At 49.6% G+C, this 24627-nt stretch overlaps 1 protein-coding gene and 1 non-coding gene across 4 annotated transcripts in view; both read right to left on the reverse strand.

The window, feature by feature from the left end:
- VAC14 (VAC14 component of PIKFYVE complex) overlaps nt 1-24627 on the reverse strand; it is a 110431-nt gene that overhangs the window by 79019 nt on the left and 6785 nt on the right. For all 3 annotated transcript variants that reach the window (XM_068955542.1, XM_068955540.1, XM_068955543.1), the window contains exons 3-12: nt 22527-22694; nt 21787-21849; nt 20462-20569; nt 19093-19202; nt 17611-17717; nt 16524-16658; nt 16007-16159; nt 14111-14171; nt 4328-4472; nt 3434-3499 (exon numbers count right to left, since the gene is read on the reverse strand). In XM_068955542.1, coding sequence (XP_068811643.1) covers nt 3434-3499; nt 4328-4472; nt 14111-14171; nt 16007-16159; nt 16524-16658; nt 17611-17717; nt 19093-19202; nt 20462-20569; nt 21787-21849; nt 22527-22694 — 1116 coding nt within the window. The remainder of the gene's footprint in view (nt 1-3433; nt 3500-4327; nt 4473-14110; nt 14172-16006; nt 16160-16523; nt 16659-17610; nt 17718-19092; nt 19203-20461; nt 20570-21786; nt 21850-22526; nt 22695-24627) is intronic.
- On the reverse strand, nt 14789-14859 carry TRNAG-GCC (transfer RNA glycine (anticodon GCC)). Its single transcript has one exon. It is a non-coding gene; the product is annotated as a tRNA-Gly (tRNA).

A 24627-nucleotide genomic window follows, 5' to 3' on the forward strand; every position in this document is an offset into this window, starting at 1 on the left:
ATTGTCTGCTGCTTCCTCATATCAAAGGGAATTGCTTGCTTCAGCTTCACTCCAACTTTTCTGTGCTGTACTGCATTTCTGAATCTTAACTAGATCTCTTGACCATTTCTTTACTGGCACTAGAGAACTGGGTAAGAAGAGGAACAACAGAGAAGGCAGAGATGACTCAGTACGCTGCAGATGTCTCATGAGATACTGGCCTCTTCAGCATGGTGGAGGTGGTGCAACACCTTGTGCTACTCAAACATTAAAAACATGCGTGACAACTTAAAGGGCATGGATCCAGCTCCATTCAGCGCGAGTCTCTCCTTGCTTTGGGCCAGATGATTTGTGGCAAGTGCACAGATGATTGACTCGGAGCAGCTCAGGAAGACCAGCCTGAAAATAAGGCACCCAGGCTTTCAGACTGACACCAAACCCTGATTGACACTGACTCCCCAAAGCCAGATTCTCCTTTGGTAACAAGCTGGTGAAAGATAACCGCTCCAAAACATCTCGAGCGTGCATCAGGAGAGTGTCAGCTAGCCTTTAAACTGTGCAGGAGGGTCAGAGGCTCTGCAGATGCCCCAAGAGGATGTTCAGCCTTGCTAGAGAGAACACGGAGCTAAGTTCCCTAGAGGAGGGCAGCCTAACAGGATGAAGAAATAGCGAAAAAGCTCAAGGTGTGTGTACACCTGCAGGAAATAACACATGGAGCATAACCTGGAAGAAGGATGGATTTCTACCACAAAAATCTGATGGGGAAGCGCACACAACGCTGCAGACAAACCCCCCACACTAATCTGGCAATCCCCAGTCCATTAGCTAAGAGCTCCTGGGATCCCAATCTGCTCCAGAACAACCAGAGGATGCATACAGATACTGTGAAGTTTCCGAGAACAAGGAATAACCCGAGACAGAGCTATCATGGTTTATAGAGCACCCAATACCCCCAATTCCAATAGGCACAGACATTTCAGGTTAGCTTTCTCAATTTATCCTCATTGCTACCAAAAATGCCTACCCCCCAAAACCCTACTATTTTGGTCATTTCTATTTCCTCTATAGAGAGCAGCAAATCTGGTTGGGAGCCAGCTGAGCCATGATGTTTAATGGATTGACGCTTCTATGGATTTCCTTAGAAAAAAAAAAAAAAAGATTTAAATAAATAGAAGACAGGATTAAATAAATCAGCTTAGAATTACTTTTGAGCTATTCCCAGTTATGTCACATGGAGGAAATACATCACCAGGGTCCTTTCTTCACTGTTTTTTTTCAAATATTAATAAGCAGTGTAATTGCAACATGACTCATTGCAATCTCCTGCCAAGCTGGAGAGACTATCTGCAAGATGCAGGCTTTCTAGAGCATTGCAAAGGCAGATGTGTGCTTGGGAACTCTTTTGGAAATGTTTGCATCGTAAGCAGCAGGGTATGGAAAGTGGCCAGGCAGTCACTTGCCTTTGCAAGTGCAAGTCATTCCCTTGCTATTACTTAGTCCCTTCCCCCCCTCTCTCAACAATCCCCTTATGCATGGGATTTATTGTGGGTTAGGGTACTATGCTCTGAGCATGCAATCCAAAGCAGATATTGCAATAATTTTTAATCTACCAGCAAAAGTCTGGCCTGAGAGGCTGTCAAGGACCATTTGCAGCTCTGTGCAATATGTATTTAAATGCAGGCCAGCTGATGGTAGAAGTGCTACCACCGTCTGGGCCAACTGTGTGCCAAAACTGCCAGTTACTCTGTCCAAACACTATAAATGCTCTAGAATGTGATGGGGAGGGGGAGAAAAAGAAAATGAGTTTTGAAAAGAATGGAACGAGAGAAAAGGGGCGAGAAACAAAGGAAAGGAAACAGAAGAGCCACGGCATCTCAGGAAGGGGAGCATCCTGAGACATGCGAAGCACCGTACCGGGAACGCCAAGGCAAGCACCAGGAAGCAAATCAGGGAGCCAAGAAAGCTGAGCCACAGCAAGGGGCCAGAAGCTGGGCCCTCACTTATCAGTAACTGATTATTTTTGCTCACTTCTGAGCTGAGCGATTGCTAACCAACCTGATGTCACTGCAAATTGAACGGAGAGGTGGCAAACAGCTAGCCAGGAAACTATCTCCTAAAGCACGGGGCCACAACAGGCTTGGGGCAGATCATCACAGACTGAGATTTATTCTTAGTTTAAGAACTTCAAAATGGAGCACAAGAGTTAAAACCCCATCCCAGTCTCCCCAAGGGGAGTTCATAAAGGGGTGAGGATCAAGTATATTCCCCATTTTCCCCAGGAGCCAGCATTTGAACCCAGCGCCTGAATCTCAGTGCTTCCCCTCTTCAAGGGGGACCGTCCGTTTGTGTGATTACGCTGGCCATGGGTCCCCTCGAGCAAGGGGGCAGCAAACTGGCTCCTCTACCCACTTTGCATAGGTCTACCCACAGAGAACGCCCGCTCGTAAAGCGCTATCTAATGGGTAAATGTAAGCCCCAGACACTCATGTGACAAGTTCTCCTTAGCTCTGCTCCAAACCTCAGTATGGGGCCAACACAACTGTGTTGGCCAAGCTCTCCCCTCACGTGGCTGTTCACACCAGTCAGGCCCAGCATGGTTGCTCAGAGGATGTCTCAAAGGCATGTTGATACAGACTATGAGGTAGCGTCTGATTTCTGAGTCAAAGGACACTGAAAGGGGCCTAAAGAAAAAAAGTGTAACCCGGAGCATGAATCACGTGGGTCTGAGTAACGCCTTGGGCATCACAACTCTCACACTGCATGCAAGTGCTGCCTTTTCTGTCAAACTGGAGAAGGGGCACGTGTCCTGCTAGCAGGGTAGCTCGGCAGCAAGTCTCTGGGGAAACCCAAGCAGAGACAAGGCTCTTTGGCATTTACTACAGCTCCAGACAGGCAAAGCTGATACTGTGCCCTGCAAGTGGTGGGCTCTGCTTAACTACCTCACATGAAAAGCAGCAGTGCCTTGTCTCTACTCAGATTTTAGCAGGAAACACTTTCCCTGTCTCGATCTCGAACTGTCATAAGGCCATCCAAATTCCCAAACTCACCAAGAATCTGACCAAGAATCAGCCATGCACCTGGCACCTGGGACTTGAATCCCAGCCATAGCTGTTTTTCCAGAACAGGCTGTGGCAAAAATCAACTGTTAATAGCAGGCTTTTAGGGAAGAGCGCTCAAAGGAGGAAGGCTTATGCAGTCAGACACACGCTTGTCTAACTGAGACAGTAGGACTTCCAGCTGGGTATGAGTGCAGCCTGTTACCTGTGGGCTCAGGGAGGCCAAGATGCATTGCGTCATGCTTCCTTCAGCCAAGAGGTCTAAACTCCCCAGTGCCAACACTGGCCAAATCCCAGGAAAGCCCTAGGTTCAATCCAACTGTACCAGACAAAGCTGATCCAAAGTTTGGATGGATATAGAGGTGGCAAGCTCCCAGGAGGACTTCTGTAGTACTCACCTCATCTGACTCATCTGAGAGGGTCCGTAGCAAAATGGGGAAGAGGCTGTCGGTGTGTCGGAACATCTGGAACCAGAAAGATAAATGGCATCTGTCACACAGGCCAGATCACCACATGCCAAGGACCCCCTGGCACCATGGGAAGCTGGGGAAAGCTTCATCAACATTTTCCATCTTCCCTGGAAAGCTCCTCTCCCTTAAGCTAGCTAGGTATCTAGCAGCCTCTGCTAAGAAAACCTTCACAGAAAAGGCACGCAGACAGTTGGTTATGTTGCTACCAAGATAATTACAGCCAATTCAAAGGCAAAATTTTTAGCCTAGGATACAACGTCACTTCCTTCCCCTGCCCAGGAGGGATTCACAGTGATTTCCTTTCTAAAAACTTGCACTGGGCCACATACAGGAACTTAGGCTGTTTGGGGTACATCTGCAGACAGACCTGCTTTTGGGGCAGCGCAGCACAGCTGTACCAGTTACGTGTTCAGAGTGATAGCCACAAGGCCCATGCTCGAGAGTTGCTAAGGCTGATAATTAAAAGGAGGATCAAGAGCCATCACCGGAGCCAAGCGTCCAACTCTTTCCCTGTACAACTATGCCAGAGCTATATCCCACTGACTGATTTCAACCTTGGGGCTTATTGCCAGCCCCCCACAGTCCCACATTTTATTTCTAATCCTCCAACAATGCTGTGCTACTCCAGCAATGGGTGCCCCATGGTGATTCAGCCTGACTCTTCACCCTCCTGTAGTATCTCCAGGTGCTCCAGACCCAGGTCCCAGCGGAGCAAAGACCAAAGGCTGAGTCTGGGTACCCCTCTCCATCACAAATATGCTGGGAGGCGTAGCTCAGCCCCATGAGGAAGCAACACGCTCACATGCCAAGTCCCAGACTTACCTTACGAGGAGTCTTGATGTACAAGTGATAGAGCCATTTTAGGACTGCAATTCTAGTCATCATCCCAATAGACGTGTCATGAAGATGGCAATCTAACACCTGAACTATTCCATCCAGGTTCAGGGTCACTGGGATCCTCTCGGAGCTGCACAGAAAGGAGAGGGGAACTAGGAAAAGAAAGTTGCAACACACAGATGGCTACAGTGAATAGCTCTGGCCTGGCTGCCCTAGCTTTTTGACCCCTCCAACTATATAGCCTCACCCACATTTGGTCTGCTGCTCCCTACCGCTGCTATTCATGAGTCTTTACACCTTTCTAATATCTGCTCTGGGCTGAAGGGAAGTACATGAATAGCAAAAATGCCCTAAGTCAAAAGAGCATAGATACACCCATATAAGTAGTTTCTGACTATAGTTACAAGAATGGGAAGCACAGTGAGAGATATAGCAGCACACCAAAAACAACAAGAATTTAGAAGAAAAATTAAGGTCCAAAAAAATGCATTCCGAATCCAAGTTAAGCTAACCAGTTCAAACATCTCCAGAGAACATCACCTCAAACTTCACCTCATGGAGCCACCCAAACAGGCAAGAGCATTCAGTTTCCACTAATCCCAGCACACTCCCACCAAGGGTTGCAGATGGTGCCCTGGCTGTCAGTGGTTTGGGGGATATAACTCTTGGCTACAAGGCTGCTTTGAGAATGTCATCTTGTTTCCCAAAAGCCACTGCCAAGGTGAGTGATGAGGACAAGTTTGGGCATCAGCTGGGGACAAAAGTGAACAACAACTTCAGTTCACCAGGACATTGCTTTCTTTATAATGCTTATGGAACTGCAGACCCTTAGGTCACACTGTGCTGAAAAACTCTCCAGTTTTTCCCCCAAACAGTTGGGACCCTGTTAACCAAGAGCCTGTGTTTAATTTGGACAGGAAATCCCAAAGCAGAAGAGGTCATGTTATATTATTCGTTTTCCAGCTTCTGATCCTTACGTCTACTGTACAGTTTTTGCAATGCCTCCTACCCCTGCAGCCCACGTCCCTGGGCCTTTCTGCAAGGGTCCTACAAAAGCCCTTGCAACCTAGGAGGTGGGAATTACTTGTTGCATGGGATCAGCTGGCCTCAACAAGAACTTAGTTAAGACAAGAGGGTTGAAACAGACCTCCAAGAGTTAGCTGCATTGAAGAGCAAGGGCTAAATCACTTCTGTTACCTAAGCTAACAAATTGCTCAAAGCTGGGCTGAACTTCTGCAGACTTTCTAGCATGTGCAGAACTCCTCTGCATCTTGTTTGATAAGAAATCCTAAAGGGCAAATTTCTCATGCTATAATTGGCAAGTAAAACTGCTGCTTAATAGGAGTTGATCTTCCCCAGGACACATGTTACAAGGGCAAGACGATGAGGCCCTGTCCCCTAATAGCTCTGCATATATCAGGCTCCTTGATCTCTATCACGTAACAGATGTTTCAGCCTTCAAATTGCATTTTGAGTTTGAATGAGTTTAGCTTTGATGTTGCAAACAACAGCCAAGGGCCAAATGATCAAACATTCAGAATCAAGAGGAAGGAGGGCTGGGTTCTGGCCATTTAGGAAGTTTCCTGTTAGAGGTCCCAATACAACCAGAGTAAGCGGAGCTTGGAAAAGGGGATCTCTAAGGGAGCAGCATCACAGGCAATTTGGCCAGTCTTAACCTACATTTCTGAACCTGCTAAAAAGAGCAGTCCGGCACATCTTCCTCTCACCCCAGCTCTGTATTCCTGCTCCTTCCCATCTCCTGGCGCTACTGTCCACGCAGCCATGTGGCAAGTTCAATCGTGAAGCTGATCTCACAAAGCCATTTTTGGTAGGGCTAGTCTTCCTGCAGAATCAGCTCCCTTTTACAGCAGCGGAGCCTGTGATCCACCTGACACAAGTGAGAAGCTCCTGACTGAAGAGGAGTACGAATCCTTGACCTGAGTACACCTCTACACCAGAATATGCTTTGCCTGTGCATGATAGAAAAGTCCCAGGATAACAAGGGAAACGTGCCCAGTATTTTCAGAGGAAAGATGCTGGAAAGGATGGTGCGGGGAGGAGCATGTGGGTCACGAGGCTGGCTGATTTTGCCCTCAGCACTGCCACATCTATCAGCTCTGTATTGCTCTAAGGTATGCAGAGAGGATGGGGGGAGCACAGCCACTGCTTGCAGCACATTTTGGTGTGCGCCACAATTAAAGGAGGAAACTACTTCTGTCAGCACAGAAACAACAACAAGCCATTTCCAGGCCTGCTTGTACAGAAGGCTTTCAGCTCACCAAAATCCATTTCCAAGTGATGTGGCACACACAAAGGGCAGTGCTACGGGCAGAGACGGGGTGGCTCAAGTCAGGATCCACCTGCTCAGGAAGCCATTGCAGACCCTAAGAGGTGGCAATGCCACCACTGAGGCTCCGCTGGGGCCAGCCAGCCCCAAGCAGTACGACACACTGATGTGCAAGGCTAAAACCCAACACCACACACCCATGGGCCTGCAGTTCCTCTGGGCTCGGCCACTGCCAGAAGACATCACAGCTGGGCAAAGCTCCACACAACAGCCTTCATCGACTATTCACTCCCTCCATCTGTCAAAAGAAACAGTCCTTTTGGGGGACTGTGGGCAAAGGGGAAGCCTATTTAGTTAGACCTGAAGACAAGGTCAGTTGAACATCTGAAATTCAGCTAAGATTTATTCTGTCCAGCAAGATTTTACTTCTAGTAGGCCTCTGTCAGCCCTCCCCACAAGCCCCCAGCATGCTTCCAGTGACTGTGCTCCTCCACTGGGTGGCTCTGAGGTGGAGGGGCACTGGATTCACATGGGCCACCGCCACTCAGGGGAGGAGGATGCCAGCCAAATATAGTAAGTGCTGCTGCAGCTCTGAAGCAGGCTCCACAGCTTGCTTGAGCATCCCCGTTCTTAATCTGCAGCCAGCCTGAAGCAGGAGCTTGAGAACAGCAGTAATGGCATTGCTTTAATACGATCCTCTTGGCCTGTCACACAGGCTTCCAGCGTCAACATCTGTGGCAGGGCAGATGTCAGATGCAATCGCTTCCGTCTAACCCACTACCCTAGTTTCTGTTCTGCTGCTTCAGAGGGCTAATGCAGCCCTGGCACCTCCTCCAGGGTTAGCGTGTTTCAGCGAGTATGTGTCTGCTGGTGATTTTACCAACGGTGAGCTACACCAGGCTCTCACCTCTGGATCCTGGTGCCTTCTATTCAAGCTGGGTGGTGGCAGGGTAACCTCCCAGCAAGTCCCCTGATCTCAGGAAGCATCTTCCAGCAATGGGAATGGAGCTCCCTTTCCAAGCGCATTAAATCCCTCCACTGTAAGCAAGGTCTCCCAGTAGGTGCCTTTGGTGGCACGTAGCTGGCACCATCTGGAAGGGAACGCAATCAGGCTTTCCAGCAAGCTCCTTAACGGTGGTGGCTGTCCAAGGGGACCAGCCCTACCTCCCAGCTACTTCTGGACAAGGCTTAACACTTTCAAACAAACCACTAGTGTTATGCTGCCCTCCCCCTGCAACACTGCACAGCAACATTTTTCACTCCGTTTCCCTCATCAATTCATTTTCTCAGTCCTTCACTTTATTCAAGCGCTTGTGCCATATCGCTCTTCAGCGGTTGTTTTTTCTCTGCCAATGGCTGAGCTGTCATCTCCCTGCTGGCCTGCTGCCCTGCCCAGCTGCTTTCCTGACCTCATTTGGAAGTTAAGGTCCAGGCCAGGCCCTAGCCTTTAAGCAGGCCCAGCAAGCTGACTTGCCAAGGGTGCAAATATCCAGATCCTTTCGTTGTGGTCCAAGTCACAAGGGCATTTCCCCTAAGGGCTGGCAGCTGTACTTCTGAACCGGCTTGAGCCAGTGGCCAGGAGATAAATAGCAGCTCTCTGCTATTGGTCCCACAAGCTGTTACTCTCTGATACTCTGTCATTCTCATTTCAGTGCTCTTGGCTTCTTTCTACTTACCGCAATTTCCAGCCTCCAAGTATTGGAAGTGCTCATAAAACAAGCACTAGCTGCCCTCCCAGTAAGTTATGAGGCTCAAGGGGAGGTCGAGGCAGAAGCACCCAGTCCAAAGAGCTCACGTGGTAAATCAAGACAGCAGCTGGGGGTGAGGTGCCCATGGTCCCCTGGCTGGGTATGGGCAGAGCTGGAGTCCAGCTCCCTGCTCAATGCCTCATCCACTCGACTGGCAGCCGGCGGTTGTTAACTCTTCAGGATAGAGAAGGAAATCCTTCTTTTTGGTCCAAGCTGGAGAGGAGGGACAGGTGGAGTCTCCTCAAGAAGCTACAGCGGACCCAGAAGCTGCAGCAAGGCCTTGCAACTTGTGTTGCCTTGGGAAGCTGACACTGAGAGCAGGCCTCCAAGGCAGGTGTGGTATGAGAGTACAGAATGAGCCACTGTGCTGCCTCCAACCAGCCATCCCCATTGTGCTCTTGAGCAGCTGGTCCCATTCATACCATTCACCTCTCTTGCACCGTCTCAAGCACAGTGTGTTTGCCACCTTGAGCCTTTATTCAAAGAGCTCTTGCAAGCTGCTATGGCATGGGCCCATCGCTTGCTGGTTGCATCCTCAAGGCATGCAGGCCTCTGGCCATCAGGCTTCAGCCCCTTTCAGCAGCAATTTTAGCTTCGTACTGAGCCGTAACTACAGTAACTAAAAAGTCCCATCTAAGCACAGCCATGGACAGTTCTGCCACATGGCAGCAATTTGCCCTCTCCGCAGAGCAACACACTGCGAGAATGACATCTGGCCATACTAGAGAAGACAGTGTTCCCAGTCCCTGGGGAGACAGCCCATGATGCTTCTTCTCACAGCTTGCATATGGGGCACTTGCATTTCGAGCTTCCCAGAAGCTGGCAGCTCAGCTCAAGGGGCATGTCAGATCACAGTAATAGGCTACTGAGCTGGGATCTGAAGCAATGTCCCAGGGTTACCAGGCCTGCCCAGGTAGGCAACACAGTCCCAGCTGCAGGGCTGGGGAACAGCACAAAGCAAGAAGACAAGAGACAACACCACATGCTTGCCAGCCAGCGCACACAGCAAGCTTAAAGTGCCTGGATGATTCAAACTGTGTTACCCCAGATTGGGGAGACAAAAAGCTATCCACCCAGGGAGCACACCCCCCTCTGAGGCCTTGTAATAGCATGACTAGACAAGTCAATTGGGGCAAGGACTGCAGGAGCTCTGAATTAGAGCCTTGTATTTCACTGCCTACCCAGACCTGGGGCAATAGGCTATGCCACCTGAGACCTCCTTCTTTCAACGCATCGCTCTGCGTGTCCATGTAACCCTGAACACCACCCAAAACAGAAAGCCTTCCTTGAATCAGTAAGAACCATAAAGGCTGTTCTGGAGGGCCCCTGTGCCTTATCTAGCTTAGCGTAGGATCGTGGTCCCATCACCCTTGTTTAACTTCTCTGTATCTAACCCAGGCCACACCAGCAGCCCTTCTGAATACTTGCCAGCCATGCCAGCCCATCGGACCAGCAGCCTGGCTGGGAAGTGGTCTCAAACTGATCAAATCTTGATCTATTGAAACACTGTGCTTTAGGCTATTCTAACTGCAACAGTTTCCAGCTGTTTCGGTCCAGAGATGCAGGACAGACATCTGTATCTTCTCTTTTAGGACTTCAGACCGAAGGAAGGAAACCAGGATTCTGTTCCAGCAGCCACATTTTGACCTCCCTTTCCTCTTCTGGGCTCAGATAGTCATCTCTGGACCAAGAGTGTTACTTAAGTAACACTCCAGTTTCTCTGAATCACAGTTCTGGTTCACTTAGATCAAACTACAGTTTCTACAGAAGCCAGGAGCAGGGATCCCAACCCACTGGGGTAGCCCTCTAAGCCCCTCCAGTCCTCCCTGCACAGCCAGGCTCTCCTGGGAACCAATTTCTGTCTCAGCAGAGAGACAGTCCCAGTTTTCTAGAGAATGCCACCAGGAAGCTCCCTCCAAAGGAAGCTGGCAATTGCTGTGGAAGCATTTTCGATCGCCAACAATGTGGAGTGTGTGTGTGTGGGGGGGGTCACTTTGTTGCCATAGGAACATGCCCAACATCCGTCTATCAAGTATTCAGACCTAGTCATTTTCTACATTCTTGGAAAGCATCTTCAGATGCTTGGACGTAACGCTATACAGTTTTCTTCTGCTCCTCAACTAGGTACTCCTCCTTTCACTGTTACTTCAGTGTTATCTTCCTAAGATGACTGCATGGGGAGGTAGGAGAAGGGGGCGTGAGAGCTGGACATTTGGCACAGTGCCACGCTTCACCACTTGCTCTGGAAGAGGACTGGGGGAGGAGGGGGGAAACTATCAAAAACAAGCAAGGAGTGACTTCAACTGAAAAGGCAGCTGCAACTTCCTCAGTTTGTACACTTTCCAGCTTTTAAAAGGAACAAAACTGTTTCCTGCAGTCCTGCTTTGACACCCAGTGGGCATTCGGCATACAGGCTGTTTCATTTATGGTTACAGCTGCCTACAGGTGCCAACTCTCTCCTTCCTCCAGCTCAAGGTCCAGGCCAGACAGCCTGACCCTGCAAAGTGATAGCACTGGCATGCACCTGGTCCTGCAGGGCACATCAGCAAGCACAGCATCGCAGAAACACGACCATCCTGTTCTAGCTCTTGAGTTAACTGTGCACTACTGTAAATGCATGTACCAAATTACTGAGCCCTCCCAGAGCTCAGGGGAACATGGAGTCATGGGATCTCTGGAGATCTACAGATTTCTGCTCCTGCAACACTAGATGCGCCCGTCAGCTTAGCACCAGCCCTCACATGTTCATGCTCCCAGGAGTGGTCAGATCCCTCCAGTTGGCCGATTCCCTGCTTCCTTGGAGCCAGAAGCAGAGGAAAAAAGCAGGTCCACTGCAGATGAATGCCCCATTTCAGATGCCCACCAAACCTGGGGCAAAACCAAACCATGGCTGCCTTTGCCCACAGCTTAGTAGCACAGCACAGCCCCAGGAGCCCCTGTAGGAGCTGAAGCTGCCTGGGAGAGGCTCCTCAGTTACCAATTTGGAGGGCCACTTTGGCAAGTATTTGAGCAAACTCCTGACTCCAGAAATTGCCCAAGGAGGCTTGATTTCAGTCCTGTCCATAATAAAGCCCAAGCTCTTAAGAAGAAATGTTCCTGCAAACCAGAAGCCCTAGTTTTCAGAGCCTGAGCTACCTCAGCAGACAGGTAGGGAAGCACCAAGGTAGGAGCAATATTTGAGCCAGAGGCAAAAGACAGAGCACCAGGCACATACCCAGGAGTCCTGCTGGCCACTTACAGCCCCCATAACCCCTTGCCAATCCCCCACAACTCGTGCCCCACGGAAATTCTTTTAAGCCCCTGCCTTGGGCCAGCAGAGAATTCACACAAGACGGGGAAACAGGTTTCATAACAGCTAAGTGCCATTATAAAATCTCCCTGGTATCTCCTGTTTAAAAGGGCTTAGGAGAGCTCATATACAAGTCTCCTTGCAAAACTAGCTCACTCATCTTCACTCAGCTAAGGCAGATCCCTGCTCTGCTGCCTACATTGCTTTGAAAAGAGCTCACATCATTGTGTGGTTAACATCATCCCAAGATGATGCAGAGCAACACGCAGCATTCTTGCTGCGTGTTGCATTAACACATGCACACTGGTCAACAGGGATGGGAACCCTCCTTCTGGAAGCCAAGGATACCCACACTGTAAAGGCAGTCACCAAGCATGGGATATAGGGGCAACAGAATCACAGAATGGCCAAGGTTGGGAAGTGACCTCTGGAGATCATCTAGTCCAACCCCCCTGCTCAAGCAGGGTCACCTAGAGCACATTGCCCAGGATCGCGTCCAGGCGGGTTCTGAATACCTCCAGCGAGGGAGACTCCACTACCTCTCTGGGCAACCCCTTCCAGGGCTCAGTCACCCTCACAGGAAATAAGTTTTTCCCCATGTTTAGACGGAACTGCCTGTGTTTCAGTTTGTGCCCGTTGTCCTGTTGCTGGGCTCCATGGAGAAGAGTCTGGCCCCATCCAATTGACACTCTCCCTTCACATACTTGTAGACATTGATGAGATCACCTCTCAGTCTTCTCTTCTCCAGGCTAAACAGGCCCAGCTCTCTCAGCCTTTCTTCAGAGGAGAGAGGCAACAGCCTCCCTCAGGCATCTGGTTAGGTTTAGAGATGCAAGGAGGCCTCTGAAGTAGCCGTGCCTGCTGTCACTAGTGGTTTTCCCTGATGCTTGGGGACCCAGCAGAACGCTTCAGCTTGGGCAGTTATTCTTCTTCTGGCTCTGCAGTGATGCTGTGACCAAATCAACTTCAGTTCTCTCTGCTTCTGTCCCCCTTTAGCCTTCACTCTCTCTCTCCCCCAGGTGCAAGGTCTCCAGAACAGAGACTCCATTAACACAAGAAGGAGAGGGTCCATTCGTGTCCTCTTGATTTACTGCCTCTCTTTTCCTCTCCCTTTCAATTTCAACCTTATGCACACCCACTTATGCACCTGCTAAACTTTAAGGGCTGAGTCTTCAGCATGGTGGGAGGCTGGCAAGCATTGCAAGGAACAGGGCCAGAACTCAGTGATCACAGTAAAACTGAGGAAACCGTTTAACAGCCATAAAATGAAATCTAGAAAGACAAATGAAAAGATGTGTACTTTTGAAAGAGGAAAAAAATTAAGTGGACCAGTAAGAACATGAAGTAGCTGGGTAGGTAGCAAAAAGGCAAAAAAGCACTATTGCAGGAAGGCAAGCATTGCTCTGGGATGCGTTAGGAGCCATACTGTGTGTACGACATGCTAGTGAGGATGCAGCTGGAGTAACGCATCTTATTTTGGGCACGACAGCAAAGGATACATATAGACATCAGAGCACAATAAAGTTTTGAAAACCATGAACCATGGGGAAAAGAACTGCAGGTAACAAAAGAAAGGAAAGATGGTTACAAGAACAGAGGGATTTGCCACCAGATCCACTGACAGCTGGATGGGAAGAACTATATTCGTGGGAGAAATGATTTAGATGAGATATAGGGAGAGATCATGCTGGGTGTGAAGTTGTTCTCTGCAGGCATGAGTCTGACTGATGCCACATGCCTGGCAGGGGAACAGGCTGGCAGCAGGTACTGCCAATACTCCTCGTTTCTCAAGCAGCTGGAGTTGGACTGCACTCAGCTCAGGTACATCCAAACACTTGACCTACAGCACCATGCTGCGATGGGCTGCCAGGACTGCACCACTGCTCAGAGAGGTTTGTGGTGGCAAGGAATGGGGAGTAACACTATCTACACTCTCTAGCCAGATCTGCATCTTTGACTGAGCACTGCAGAAGCCAGACTAGCGCACAGCCATTCCTCTACTTTGGAGCACCGTGGTTCCCTGCAAGGGAAGGAGGGAACCAGGTTTTTCCTATTTTGGCCAAGCTAGAAGGGCCATACTTGAGCTAACCTTCCACCTTCTCCCCACCTTCACCCTTTCCACTAGTTGGAGTGTCCAGGAGGGGGCCTGAAGGCAGGAGAGGGTGCAGCACCCCAAGTGCATGAGACACCCACTGCCTCACCAGACCTGCTCCAGGAAGACAGAACTGAGACATTTTGTTGCAAATACATCAGAAAAACCTCAGGGAGAAGCAGCCAATCCCTAGAGCAGCCCCAGTCATCCATCCCACTTTGACCCATGAGAACCCTCCGCTTTCCAGCCCAGATCATGATTCACCCACAGCTTTGTCATCTGTGGTGTGTACCCCAAGAAGTCTACAAGTCTCTTGTTCTCAAGTCACTATGAAGCAGTGAATAGACTCTACCTGGTGACTGTGAAGACACTGGTGTTGCTGAAGTTGGAGTCACTAGAGGCATCCAGAGATCCTGGGGGAAGACAAAAAGGAGGCACAGTTAGTGGGATGCAGGGAAGGCAGAGAGCAGGACTGGGAGGCTAGAGAGCAGCATGGCCTTGTGCAAAGACATCATCACCAGAAATCTATCAGCAAGGGGCTGTTGGGATTTTCAGAGAGCTCTGGTTCCTAGTTGTGCAGTGGTGTACATAGGACTGCTAAGCAAGTAAAGAAGCCTACGCTGGCCACCATCAGCAATTGGGTCTTATAAGCATAGTGACAAAGTGTGACAAAATTAACTTGTCTCTTTATGCCCCCTTGTGCCAACTGACTCTACTTACACACAGTGAAGCTGCCACATCAGCAGAAAAATGGAGATGAGCTGAGATTTTCAGCTGTAAAAGCATCAAAGGTTTATCTGATCCGGCATGCTTCAAGGTGCAGTATCATCTACCCAAAGGAGAATAACTGCAACATTAAAGCAATTAAACTTTGTGTTGGTATTTTTATTACAAAAGCTGTTTTCCCAATGCTTGCATTGAAATTTAACAAAAGTAGACCTATTCAGGACAATTAGGGAATTAAAAACAACTCACTGCTGCAATATGGCAATAATTTTCCCCTCCATCCCTTCAAAAAAACCTAAGCTTTTGCATTGGCCGGGAATCGAACCCGGGCCTCCCGCGTGGCAGGCGAGAATTCTACCACTGAACCACCAATGCTGCGCTGAGAGCACTCCCTGCACCAGCCACTCTGCTCAGACGGGGTGTCCCCGAGGCAGCTGGTGACAGCCTGCTGGGGCACATGCAGCCCCAGGTGTCTGCTCCTTAGACCTGGCTGCCAGTTTACAAGAAAACCTTTCAGCTATTTAATTTACACCTTCTTGCTCCCTCTCACAAAAGGGTTTTTTCAAAAGCCATTCACAGGCATGTTACAGAGAAGCACTGGCCTGAACATGCAGAAGGAACTGCAGGAGAGTAAAATGGATTGGCCAGTGTGATTTAAATGTTACACGTATTTCATATGCTTGGCCAACACAGATGTGCCAGAAGCAGCATGCTACCACTTACTCATCCTGGGACAAGAGCATCTGTCAAAGGGATGCTGGAATGCTAAAGCTGCTGCTGCCTCCAGGTGTCAGCCCACTAGGACCCTCTCGGTGCAGTTTCTTTTCACTTGAATACTCCTCCACTCCTCCCACTGAGCTGGTCACCTTCTGCCTTTTCTCTTCCCCTATAGCCTTTTGGAAATTTCAGAAGGACTGGATGATACCTGCCTGCAGGTCTCAGGAACATCACGAGTTTAGAAATGACCAAAAAAAATCTTCTCCCTTCTGCTCTCTACCTCTCTGCAACACACACCTCCTACATGCACTTGATCATCTCTGACACTCTCCCAGGGCTAACACATCTATCTGAGCTCTCCTTTAGTTGAGGTTAGCTCCTCTCAAGCCAGCCACTGCAGGATAAATGGGCTATTCTCTCCCCCTGTGCATTGGCTGTTGTGTAGACAGATCCTAAACGTGTAACCCTAAATGATTTTTTTCAAGTCAGCTTAATTGCTAAGCCAAAGTGAAACGTGGTGAGGAGTGGGGGGTGCTTACCAGAGAACGCAGCGCTATAGTACCACTTGGACTCCAGACCGAATCAGCAACCCTGCTGTGCAGAAAGTTAGCACCAAACACATGTTTCTGTCTCACCAGAGGACCATCTATGCCACAGGACTCCAAAGCTCAAAGCAAGTACAGTGGCCCCACGTGCCTGAGCTGCCCTAGGGAACCAAACCAACTCAAGGACTTCTCTTGAGGACTCCTCCCTTCTCTTAGCCTTTGCTGCACACCTCAGATGGCCCAGGCAAACAGGGACTCACCACCAGAGACTGCCTCTGACTTGGAGAGGGACTCCTCTGAGGCGGGCTCTGCTGGCAGGGTCATCGACTGCTTTGCCTCATCCATGTCGTCGTCCTCTGGGATGACCAGCTTCATCAGACTCTGGTTGCACACGTTCGCCACCTCTTTGATGTCTGAAGAGAAGCAGTGTAAGGAACACGCAGTCCCACACGTGGCTAGGTACCATATCTGGCCAGCCATGGAGAAGCCATCGCAACAAAACCAGGGCTGTCCCAGCCCAATTATTGCAACTCCCCTCACGTCCAAGGGGACACTGGGGCTTTTAGCACTCAGGAGGGAGGACTCCTCCTAGCCTGCTGCAGCAATCAGCTGCCCTTCTGCCTTTGTTTTTCACAAGGACAGGAGTCAGAGGCTTCCCTGCTGGTTGCTGTAGCAGGAAGGAGAAGCACTGCTGTTTGTAAGCTCAGATGTTAGAGCTCGTCCAACCTGCACTGCAACGACTGTAGGCCCTACAGCAGCTCAGAGTTACAAGGATACTTTTCTTGCGGTCATCATAGGAGAGGCATGGCAGGACAGCGGTCAGGATCCCTGAGGAGTAAGGCAGCATCACCCGGCCGGCCAGCTGGATGAACTCCCTCATCCAGCACATGGCTGTCAGCTGGATCAGATCATCTAGAAGACACAGGCCAAGCAGACATGAGGGAAAGCACAGCACTGCCAGCTATGAAAACTCAACAGGATAAGTACCATGTGAAACTAGAGAGCTGACTGGACTCTAGCAGCACTCTAAAGGGGCTCTTTTCCATCTCCCCTCCAGTTCCAGCGAAGCTAGACTTGAAGCTGCAGTGAGGGTAAGAGATTAAATGCAATCATCAGGTTACCCCCGTTCAATCCCCGAGAGCATTTTCCTCATTTATAAGTATTCTGTCATGCTCCCCATAGCATAAGGATATTTGCTCTGTCACTACTGTAACAGTTGTGTGTCTGGGTCAAGCATCACTCCTCACTCTTACACCTGCGGATTTATTCATCTCTCCGCGTCCCAACAAAGGGAGCATTTCACCATTGGGACAGTTAAAGGATATAAGGGCAATTTTTAGGCTTAAGCAGCATGAATTCATATAAGCACAATGACAGAGAGTCCTTTGTCTAGTAAAGTTAGGAGTAACCTGTTGGGACAGAGGCATCAGCAGAATCCCCACAGGCAAAAAGCAGTGCTATGCAGCCTCAACAAACTAACATTGGATCCAAGCAGCCTCCTCTAAAGTGTTACCACCTGCCAGTCATAATCACATGATTCCCTTCACCTCAAACATACTGCATACCTAAACAAGACAGGAATTACCAGAGCCCTGAAGGAAAGCTCCTTCTCATTAAAAAAACACCTCTCGTGACGCAGGACTCTGCAGAGGTCCAGCCACAAGTCTGTCTACCTTAGAACAGCGCCGCGAATATTGGGGTCTCCAGTGTCTTCTTCAGACACAAGGAAACTGCAAGTTTGCAAGCTTGTAGCATGGTTGGTTAACTGCCCATTAGACAAGTCTGGGCCTGAATCTGTGGTTGGCTCCAACAACACGGAAACAGAAACTACAGCTCTGTGACGATTTGGCTGCTGCACACTCACCAGAGGCCTGGCAGTGGATCACTAGGATATTGGCCATTTCTGCAAACTTCACGCTGGAGGGGTTCTTCTTGATCTCCTTGAGGAACTCCCCAAGAGCTACCTCACACCTGGAAAGAGGCAAAACAGCCAGTTGGCATTCCTTTACTGTGGAAAGAGAAGTTATAGAGACCAGCCTTCTACATGCATATGAAGAGAGGACACTGGTGACACGATGCGTATACATTCATCCTGCTGGAGAGGCTGGTGCTGTCCCCCTCTTCCCCAGGCCCAGATCCTCACTACAGGACAAGATCTGTGCCTGCACCTCAGTGCAATGCCCAGCGTTTTTGCTTTATATTCACTGTGAAGGGGGTCTAGGTCAAGATACTGCTCTTGGGCTGGGGACAGGGGTACACACTCCTCTCTGCCACCCCAGTTAGGGAATGCAGCCTCCACACAGGGGCAGGGCCAGGAAGAGTGAGGGGGATGCAATGTCATCATCCTCCATTTGTCACAGCACTCGAGTTACACAACAAGCTCACTCTGCCCCAAACCAGAGACCACAGATCCCACAGGGCGTGGACACCCACAGCAAACGAAAGCCTTACCCAGATGCTAGCTGAAGGACAGATTTTGGAGCAAGGGCAAGAAACGGGTTAATCCTAGGCTAGAGACCCTGGTTTATCTACTCCATTTTTGGTCCGAGTACACAGGATGGAGGGCACAGAGGGGAATGGGGCAGAGGTGAGGGGAGGAACAGACAATCCCTTGCATTTTCAGCACTGCAGAACATGTCCCCAGACATGTGCACACTGGAAAACAAAGAAGCAGGGAGGATTCAGTAGGGCCTGGCAGCGGCATAGACCTAACCCAGTCTCTCCACTTATGCCCTGCAAAACAGGTACAGTTACTCTCTCCCAGTGCACAGAGCCAAGGTGCTCTGATCTCACTGAGAACACTCAGCCATTCCTGCATTTCAAAAAGCCTCTCAGTTTGGAAACTCAGCAACAGATCCGAACAGCAAGCTTGTAATTCTTGCTTCTCCTTCACCACCCAGGAGACTCTGGTTTGGTGCTGTGCCTCACAGAGAGAGGCCTTTGTGCTCCAAGCGTGTTCACTGACTTACCAGAGCTCATGTCCCAGCCTAGAAGCGCAAAACAGCCTGTACAGCTCAGATACTGTGTGCAAGGGCTGGGAAGGTAATGAGTGAACTAAGTGAAAACAGGCAGTTTGTGCCACAGCCCCAGCAGACCATGACGTGCCTCCGGCCGCTCCAGCCACAACAACTTGGGGAAGGGAGACCCTTGGCAAGGACCCTTTGATCCACCAACCAAGCCAGCTTGATTGCTCTGCCTCCCGCCTCATATGGTTTTGCTACAGTTATAAACATGAATTGCAAACAAACGAAGTGACTGACAGGCACTGCATCAGCCTGGGGCAGGGAAACACATGCTAGCTCCAGAGCAAAAGACAGCCTTGCACCTGGCCTACCTCTGTACTCACATTTTCCGTATCTCTTTGCTGTTGTCTCCCAGGATCTGGAAGAGCCCATCAAGGATTTCTGGCAGGTAATCCAAGAGGTTAATGTCAGGCACAGACTCTAAGACCAGGATCTAACTCAGAGAAGCAATAAAAAAAATAGGACAGGTGAGTTTCAAAGAAGCTAACACCACCAGCACAAATCTGGTAAAGTACTGAGGAACACAGAGGCATTGACTGCAAGAGCTGGGCCTGTTCAGCCTGGAGAAGAGAAGATTGAGAGGGGATCTCATCAATGCATACAAGTATCTGAAGGGGGAGTGTCAAGAGGATGAGGCCAGCCTCTTCTCCGTGGTGCCCAGCAACAGGACAAGAGGCAATGGGCAGAAACTGAACCACAGGAAGTTCCATCTGAACCTGAGAAAAAACTTCTTCCCTGTGAGGGTGACAGAGCATTGGAAGAGGTTGCCCAGAGAGGTAGTGGAGTCTCCTTCCCTGGAGATATTCAAAACCCGTCTGGATGTGATCCTGGGCAATATGCTCTAGGTGACCCTGCTTGAACAGGGAGGTTGGACTAGATGATCTCCAGAGGTCCCATCCAACCTAAACGATTCTGTGTGATTCTGTGATTCTGTGATTCAACATTGAGCTACAGTAAAAAGGGGGAGCATGGCTGTCTGTGTGGGGCTGGGAAGGAAGAAAAAGAGGATGGTATGGAGCTGCCCATTTCCGGAAAGATGCTGGCCTAGCATATGAGGCAAGTGATTGTTCTGCAGAATTGATGCATTTCCAGTCATAGCTCTGCCTGGTCACTCTAGAAAGCAGAGCAGGGATCAGGAATGACTGCCAAAATACATGCAGGAAGACCTGGAGTTGCAAACTGTATGGCTGAAAGAGAGAGCACAGAGACACATGAGGTCCCATCTCTCCCCAAACCCTGGTCTTTGTAGGAACCGAAAGCTCTTGCCTTGCAGAGAAATGAGGAAGCAAATGGAGATATCTTGTCTCCTTGAGAGCAGCATCTCTTCATTGTGGCTTGGTGTGCAGCAGTACCTTAATCTTACAATCTGAAAGCAAATAGCCTGGCACTGCCCATTGCAAGACTCTAGCCTCTGGACCACAGTGTATCCATTTATATAAGCAATGCTGAGACTGTAATTCGTTACCCTGATGTGCTAAGCCCTGAACTAGGTTGGTAGAAGTACAATATGATGGGGCTTGGCATTTTAAAGAAAGAGTCTGCTGGCTTGAAAAAACTGCCCAAGCAAATTCAGGTGCCAGTGTTCACACATCACTGCAAACATCTGCTGTACGCCCAGACACAGGGTGCTGATGGGCCGCAGCTGCTGGAGAGTTTAGGCTGGCAGGCACACATGGCACCATGCGTACTTACCCAGGATATGATGAACTGACGGGCGTACTGGTTGTTGGAGTAAATCCTCTCACGCAGCAGTGGGATAAAGCCTACCAGGTCAAACTGGTTACTTTCTGTCACGATGTCCTGCAGAACCCAAGCAGAGAGGGTCAGAAGGGATAGCCAGCACGTGGTGCACTCCCCACACCCAGTCACCCCGACTCTGCCTTTTTCAAGACACGTGACAGGAAAAAGGTCAAAAGCAGATGATGCATGGATCTGCCAGAGAGCAGCAAGGTCTCCAGGCTGTTGGATCCTGGGAGAAAGAATCATGCGGTTTGCTCAGGCAATGAGAAAGGAATATCCCCTCTGGCAGCAAGTAACACTGAGCTGTATCCACAGAGGAAGGCTCCTACTTGCAATGTGCCAGCCTGGCTGGACAGAAGGGTAGTAGCTTCTTTGATTCATGCATCATTGGTGTGCTGCACACATGATCAAACAACTTTGATATAATCATACGTGTCAGTGGTCAGAGAGTCCCCTGGCCTTCCTTTAAAGCTCCTCCCACACACTTGGTGGATTTTGCTGCACAGCTAAGTCACTTGCTCCAGAGCTGCAGAGCAGATTCCCTGCTCTGCAGAGGGTCTCCCAGCAGGAAGGTTTGCAGCAGGCTATAGGGCACCTGTGTTAACGGCTCTGCTAACAAGGAATTGGGGGCAGGACCTGGCAGAGAGCCATTTACCTCCAAGGAGCAGAAAAGGAACTGGGAGGTCTGTGCAAGCAAGAACTCATCAACAGATAGAACAGAACTGAAGGCACCATCAGAAGCAGCAGCTCTGCTCTTCACAGAGCAGCTCAGCTCACTTCTCTTGGCCACTCTTTTAGGCAAGGGAGAGGGGAAGAAAAGCAGAGAGGAGGCAAAGGAGGCAGTTTTGCTGCCTGGGATGGGGGCCCAACCCTGCTCAGATGGAAACCTTGCTTCCCCAGAGATCTGGCTCCCAAGAGCTAAACACACGCATTGCATTGCGAGCCCCTCAACCCAGCCGCCTGAGATTGCCACCAAACTCCGTTAGCTACCAAACTCTATCTAAGAGGCTAAGGCCAGTGAGAGAAAGAAACACTTTAAAAGTAGCCACAGGACCAAGCTATGGGCTAGCTGGGATGAGCTTAGCAGCTGCACCCTCAGAGTGTCAAGACATCCCAAGAACTTTGTCCAAACACACGCATCAGGGAGCGTGCAGCTCTGAGGCACGCGCAGACACGGGTGCAGGCTGCATGTCCATGCCCGTACTTGCCAGCGGTGCCTGACCCTGCAGAGTGTCACAGCCTGTACCAGGGCTTCTCAGCTGCAGGCGGAAAAATACCTTGAGAAGTCGATCCAGGAGCTCAGAGCCACTTTTGACATTTGGGTCAGGATCAGCAGCCAGCTACGAACAACAGAAACAAGAGCCATTACGAGAGCAGGTCCCAGGCCTTCTCCCAGAGCGAGTTCATCGGGACTGTTGCTCCAAGTTGGCATTGCTGGGATGGACAAAGAGAGAAGTCCTTTCATCTCCAACTGCTAGTTACCCTCCAAGACACTCCTCAGAGAGACTTCCAAAGGGGGAATGAAGTGCTCATCACCTTGCCAGGCTGGGCAGGTTTTCATGTGCCAGCAGCCACGTTCTCAAGCGGCAGAGAAAGAAGTTTCCAGGGATAGGCTGCAGACACAGGCACGTGCAGACATGGTTCTGACCCTATAGACCCAAAAAAGCTGTAGTGGTGCAGAGACACCTGGCCTGCAGCAGTTCTGTCAGCCTCGTTTCCTAGAGCCACTGAACAAGGAGCAGGAAAACACATCCTGGAGGTAAGGGTGGACTATAACGTACTTTAAAGCGAGCTCTAGCATCCACAACACCAACAGCCGGTATGCTGTTGCAGAAACCATTCATGCAGTCCTTCAAACCTGCCTGGATCAAAGCAAACCAGTTTGCTTGAAAAGTAAATCTTGGCTAATTTGGTTCATTCGATCCAGAGAGAAGAGGAGTACTGAACCAGCCTTAGTACTCTAGTGTAGTAAAGAAAAAAGCAGGGTAAAGAAAAAGGTTGAGAGCAAGCTTCTTACCTTACTGAGGCCATCAAAGAGCACATTGAAATGTGGGAGGACAGAGCCCCTGGCCACCTTGACAATGTTATAGAGGGCCTCGCAAGCATAGTACCGCAATCGACTATCAGCATCGTTGAAACACGTCAGCACTGGCTCAATCAGCTCCTTCAGGTAGAGCCCAGAGTCCTGATGGGTCACAATGAGACTGGTTAGTTCAGAACAACATCACAGGGAGACAGCAGAGATGGCACTGCCACAGTATGGGCCCTGGAACAGAGCACACTGCAAAAATTCAGGTCCATGATGGCTTAGTGCCTCTATGCTGGACAGGCTTGGCCCAATATCACTGCAGTTTTGACTCGCTCTGAACCACAAAGGCATCCGATTTTGGAGGATGCCAGGCAGGCACAGGCTTCTTGCCTGAAGTCTCAGTTTCAGGAAAGTATTAGTGCATTTTCTGGACTGAAAGCACACCTCATCTTGGCTCCTCAATAAGGCCATCAGCAGTATTTACACTAGGCTTGACTTACATGCTTGAGAAAGACACAAAAACGTCCTACTTCAGGACAACAACTAGCTGCACTGAAAAAGCATCCCTGTGACACACTGCCTGCATCAGGGGAGATTGCATGACTGATGTCCAAGAGCAGATGTGGCTGAGTTTATGCCAAGAGTAGGCCAAAACCAAGCAAGCACCTCTCTTGTAATTCAAGCCTGCTACAGAACTGGATCCCAGGTTATTACGCCTTTACACCCAATTCATCAGTAATATGCACTCTGATTTTATTCTCCAGGTATGGTGGCAGTCATTTGAGCAAGTCAAGAAAAGTGTCAAGTAATTACTCCAACCGCATGCGGCTAATTTTGATTCCCAGAGATATGCAAGTCTATGGAGCTGTATCATCTATTTCAGCCACCTGCTCCAAGCACCTTTCAAAGCAAGAGGGGCTTTCTTCCACCGCAAGCCATTCCTCTTCGCTGGAGGTAAGCCCACAGAGAAATCTAGTGCTACTTTCCTCTCCCCTCCAAGCCAGAACAGAGGCAGATTCCCAGTAAAGCCAATGATCACCAGCCCTCACAGCAGTCAGTCATCAGCCAGGATTTATGTCACCTGCCTATACTCAGGCCAGCCGGTTTCTTTGTAAGCCCACAGAGGTTTTTAGGGCCAGAGAGAACATCCCAGACACCAAACAGCAAAGACCAAGTCTAGGCCCACCTTCAGTTAAGCAAAGCAACGCACCTCCCAGCAGCTGGAGCTGCACATATCAGAACCCCTCAGTCTATAGGGTTATTCTTTGTAACACTAGAAACTGGACAGCACGAAGGCGTTGGTTATACATATATACATATACCTATGTATATACATATATACATACATTTATATACATATATACATGCCTTCCTGCCTTATTGACTCCAGAAACACCAACTCAGCTGGGGCTCAAACTACCGGAAAACATGCAGTTTCAGGGCGTGCAACTGCTTTAGGACAGGGAGCCACAACAGCTGAAGGGGTTAAGTGAAATACATTCTGTAAGATGAAGTTTGTCCTCTTGCACCATAAGAGAGCCACAGTAGGCAGAACTTGACTCTGCCCACAAGTGAACAAATTCACTAAATAGCCCTCCCTCCTCTCCAAAAGACTTTCGTTTAAGGATTTGCCAGCAAAATAGGAGTTTCAGACAAACACATAGGTGGAGGCAGGAGGCTGGCTTGTTTTGAAGTTAACAAAACCTACTTCGGAGAAACAGTCAGCATTTACTAAGCATCTAGCAAAAGGATCGGTATGAAAATCAACAGTGTCCAGACTACCAGATTAAAGAGTTCAACTCAAAGTTTTATCAACATTCTTCAAGGCCACCAAGAGCAACTCCTCCATCCCTTGGAGCTAGCTGTGCTGGCAGCTTTTGCAGCACTGACTACCCTGACCCAGTGCTGTGCTGTGCGGGAGGTGAAGGTGGGTTACACTTCTGTCTGCACCTTTTAGGCCTTTTTGGGGTGAAGGCAGAACATAGCATTGCTGATGCAGGAAAGCAGTGTTTTGCTATAAGTCTCAGCAGCGTGAACAGCTGAGCTCTAACAAGAGGATGAAGACGAGAACATCGCTCAGAAGCACACT

The sequence above is a fragment of the Struthio camelus genome, chromosome 10, assembly GCF_040807025.1.
Source record: "Struthio camelus isolate bStrCam1 chromosome 10, bStrCam1.hap1, whole genome shotgun sequence".
NCBI classification, from domain to species: domain Eukaryota; kingdom Metazoa; phylum Chordata; class Aves; order Struthioniformes; family Struthionidae; genus Struthio; species Struthio camelus.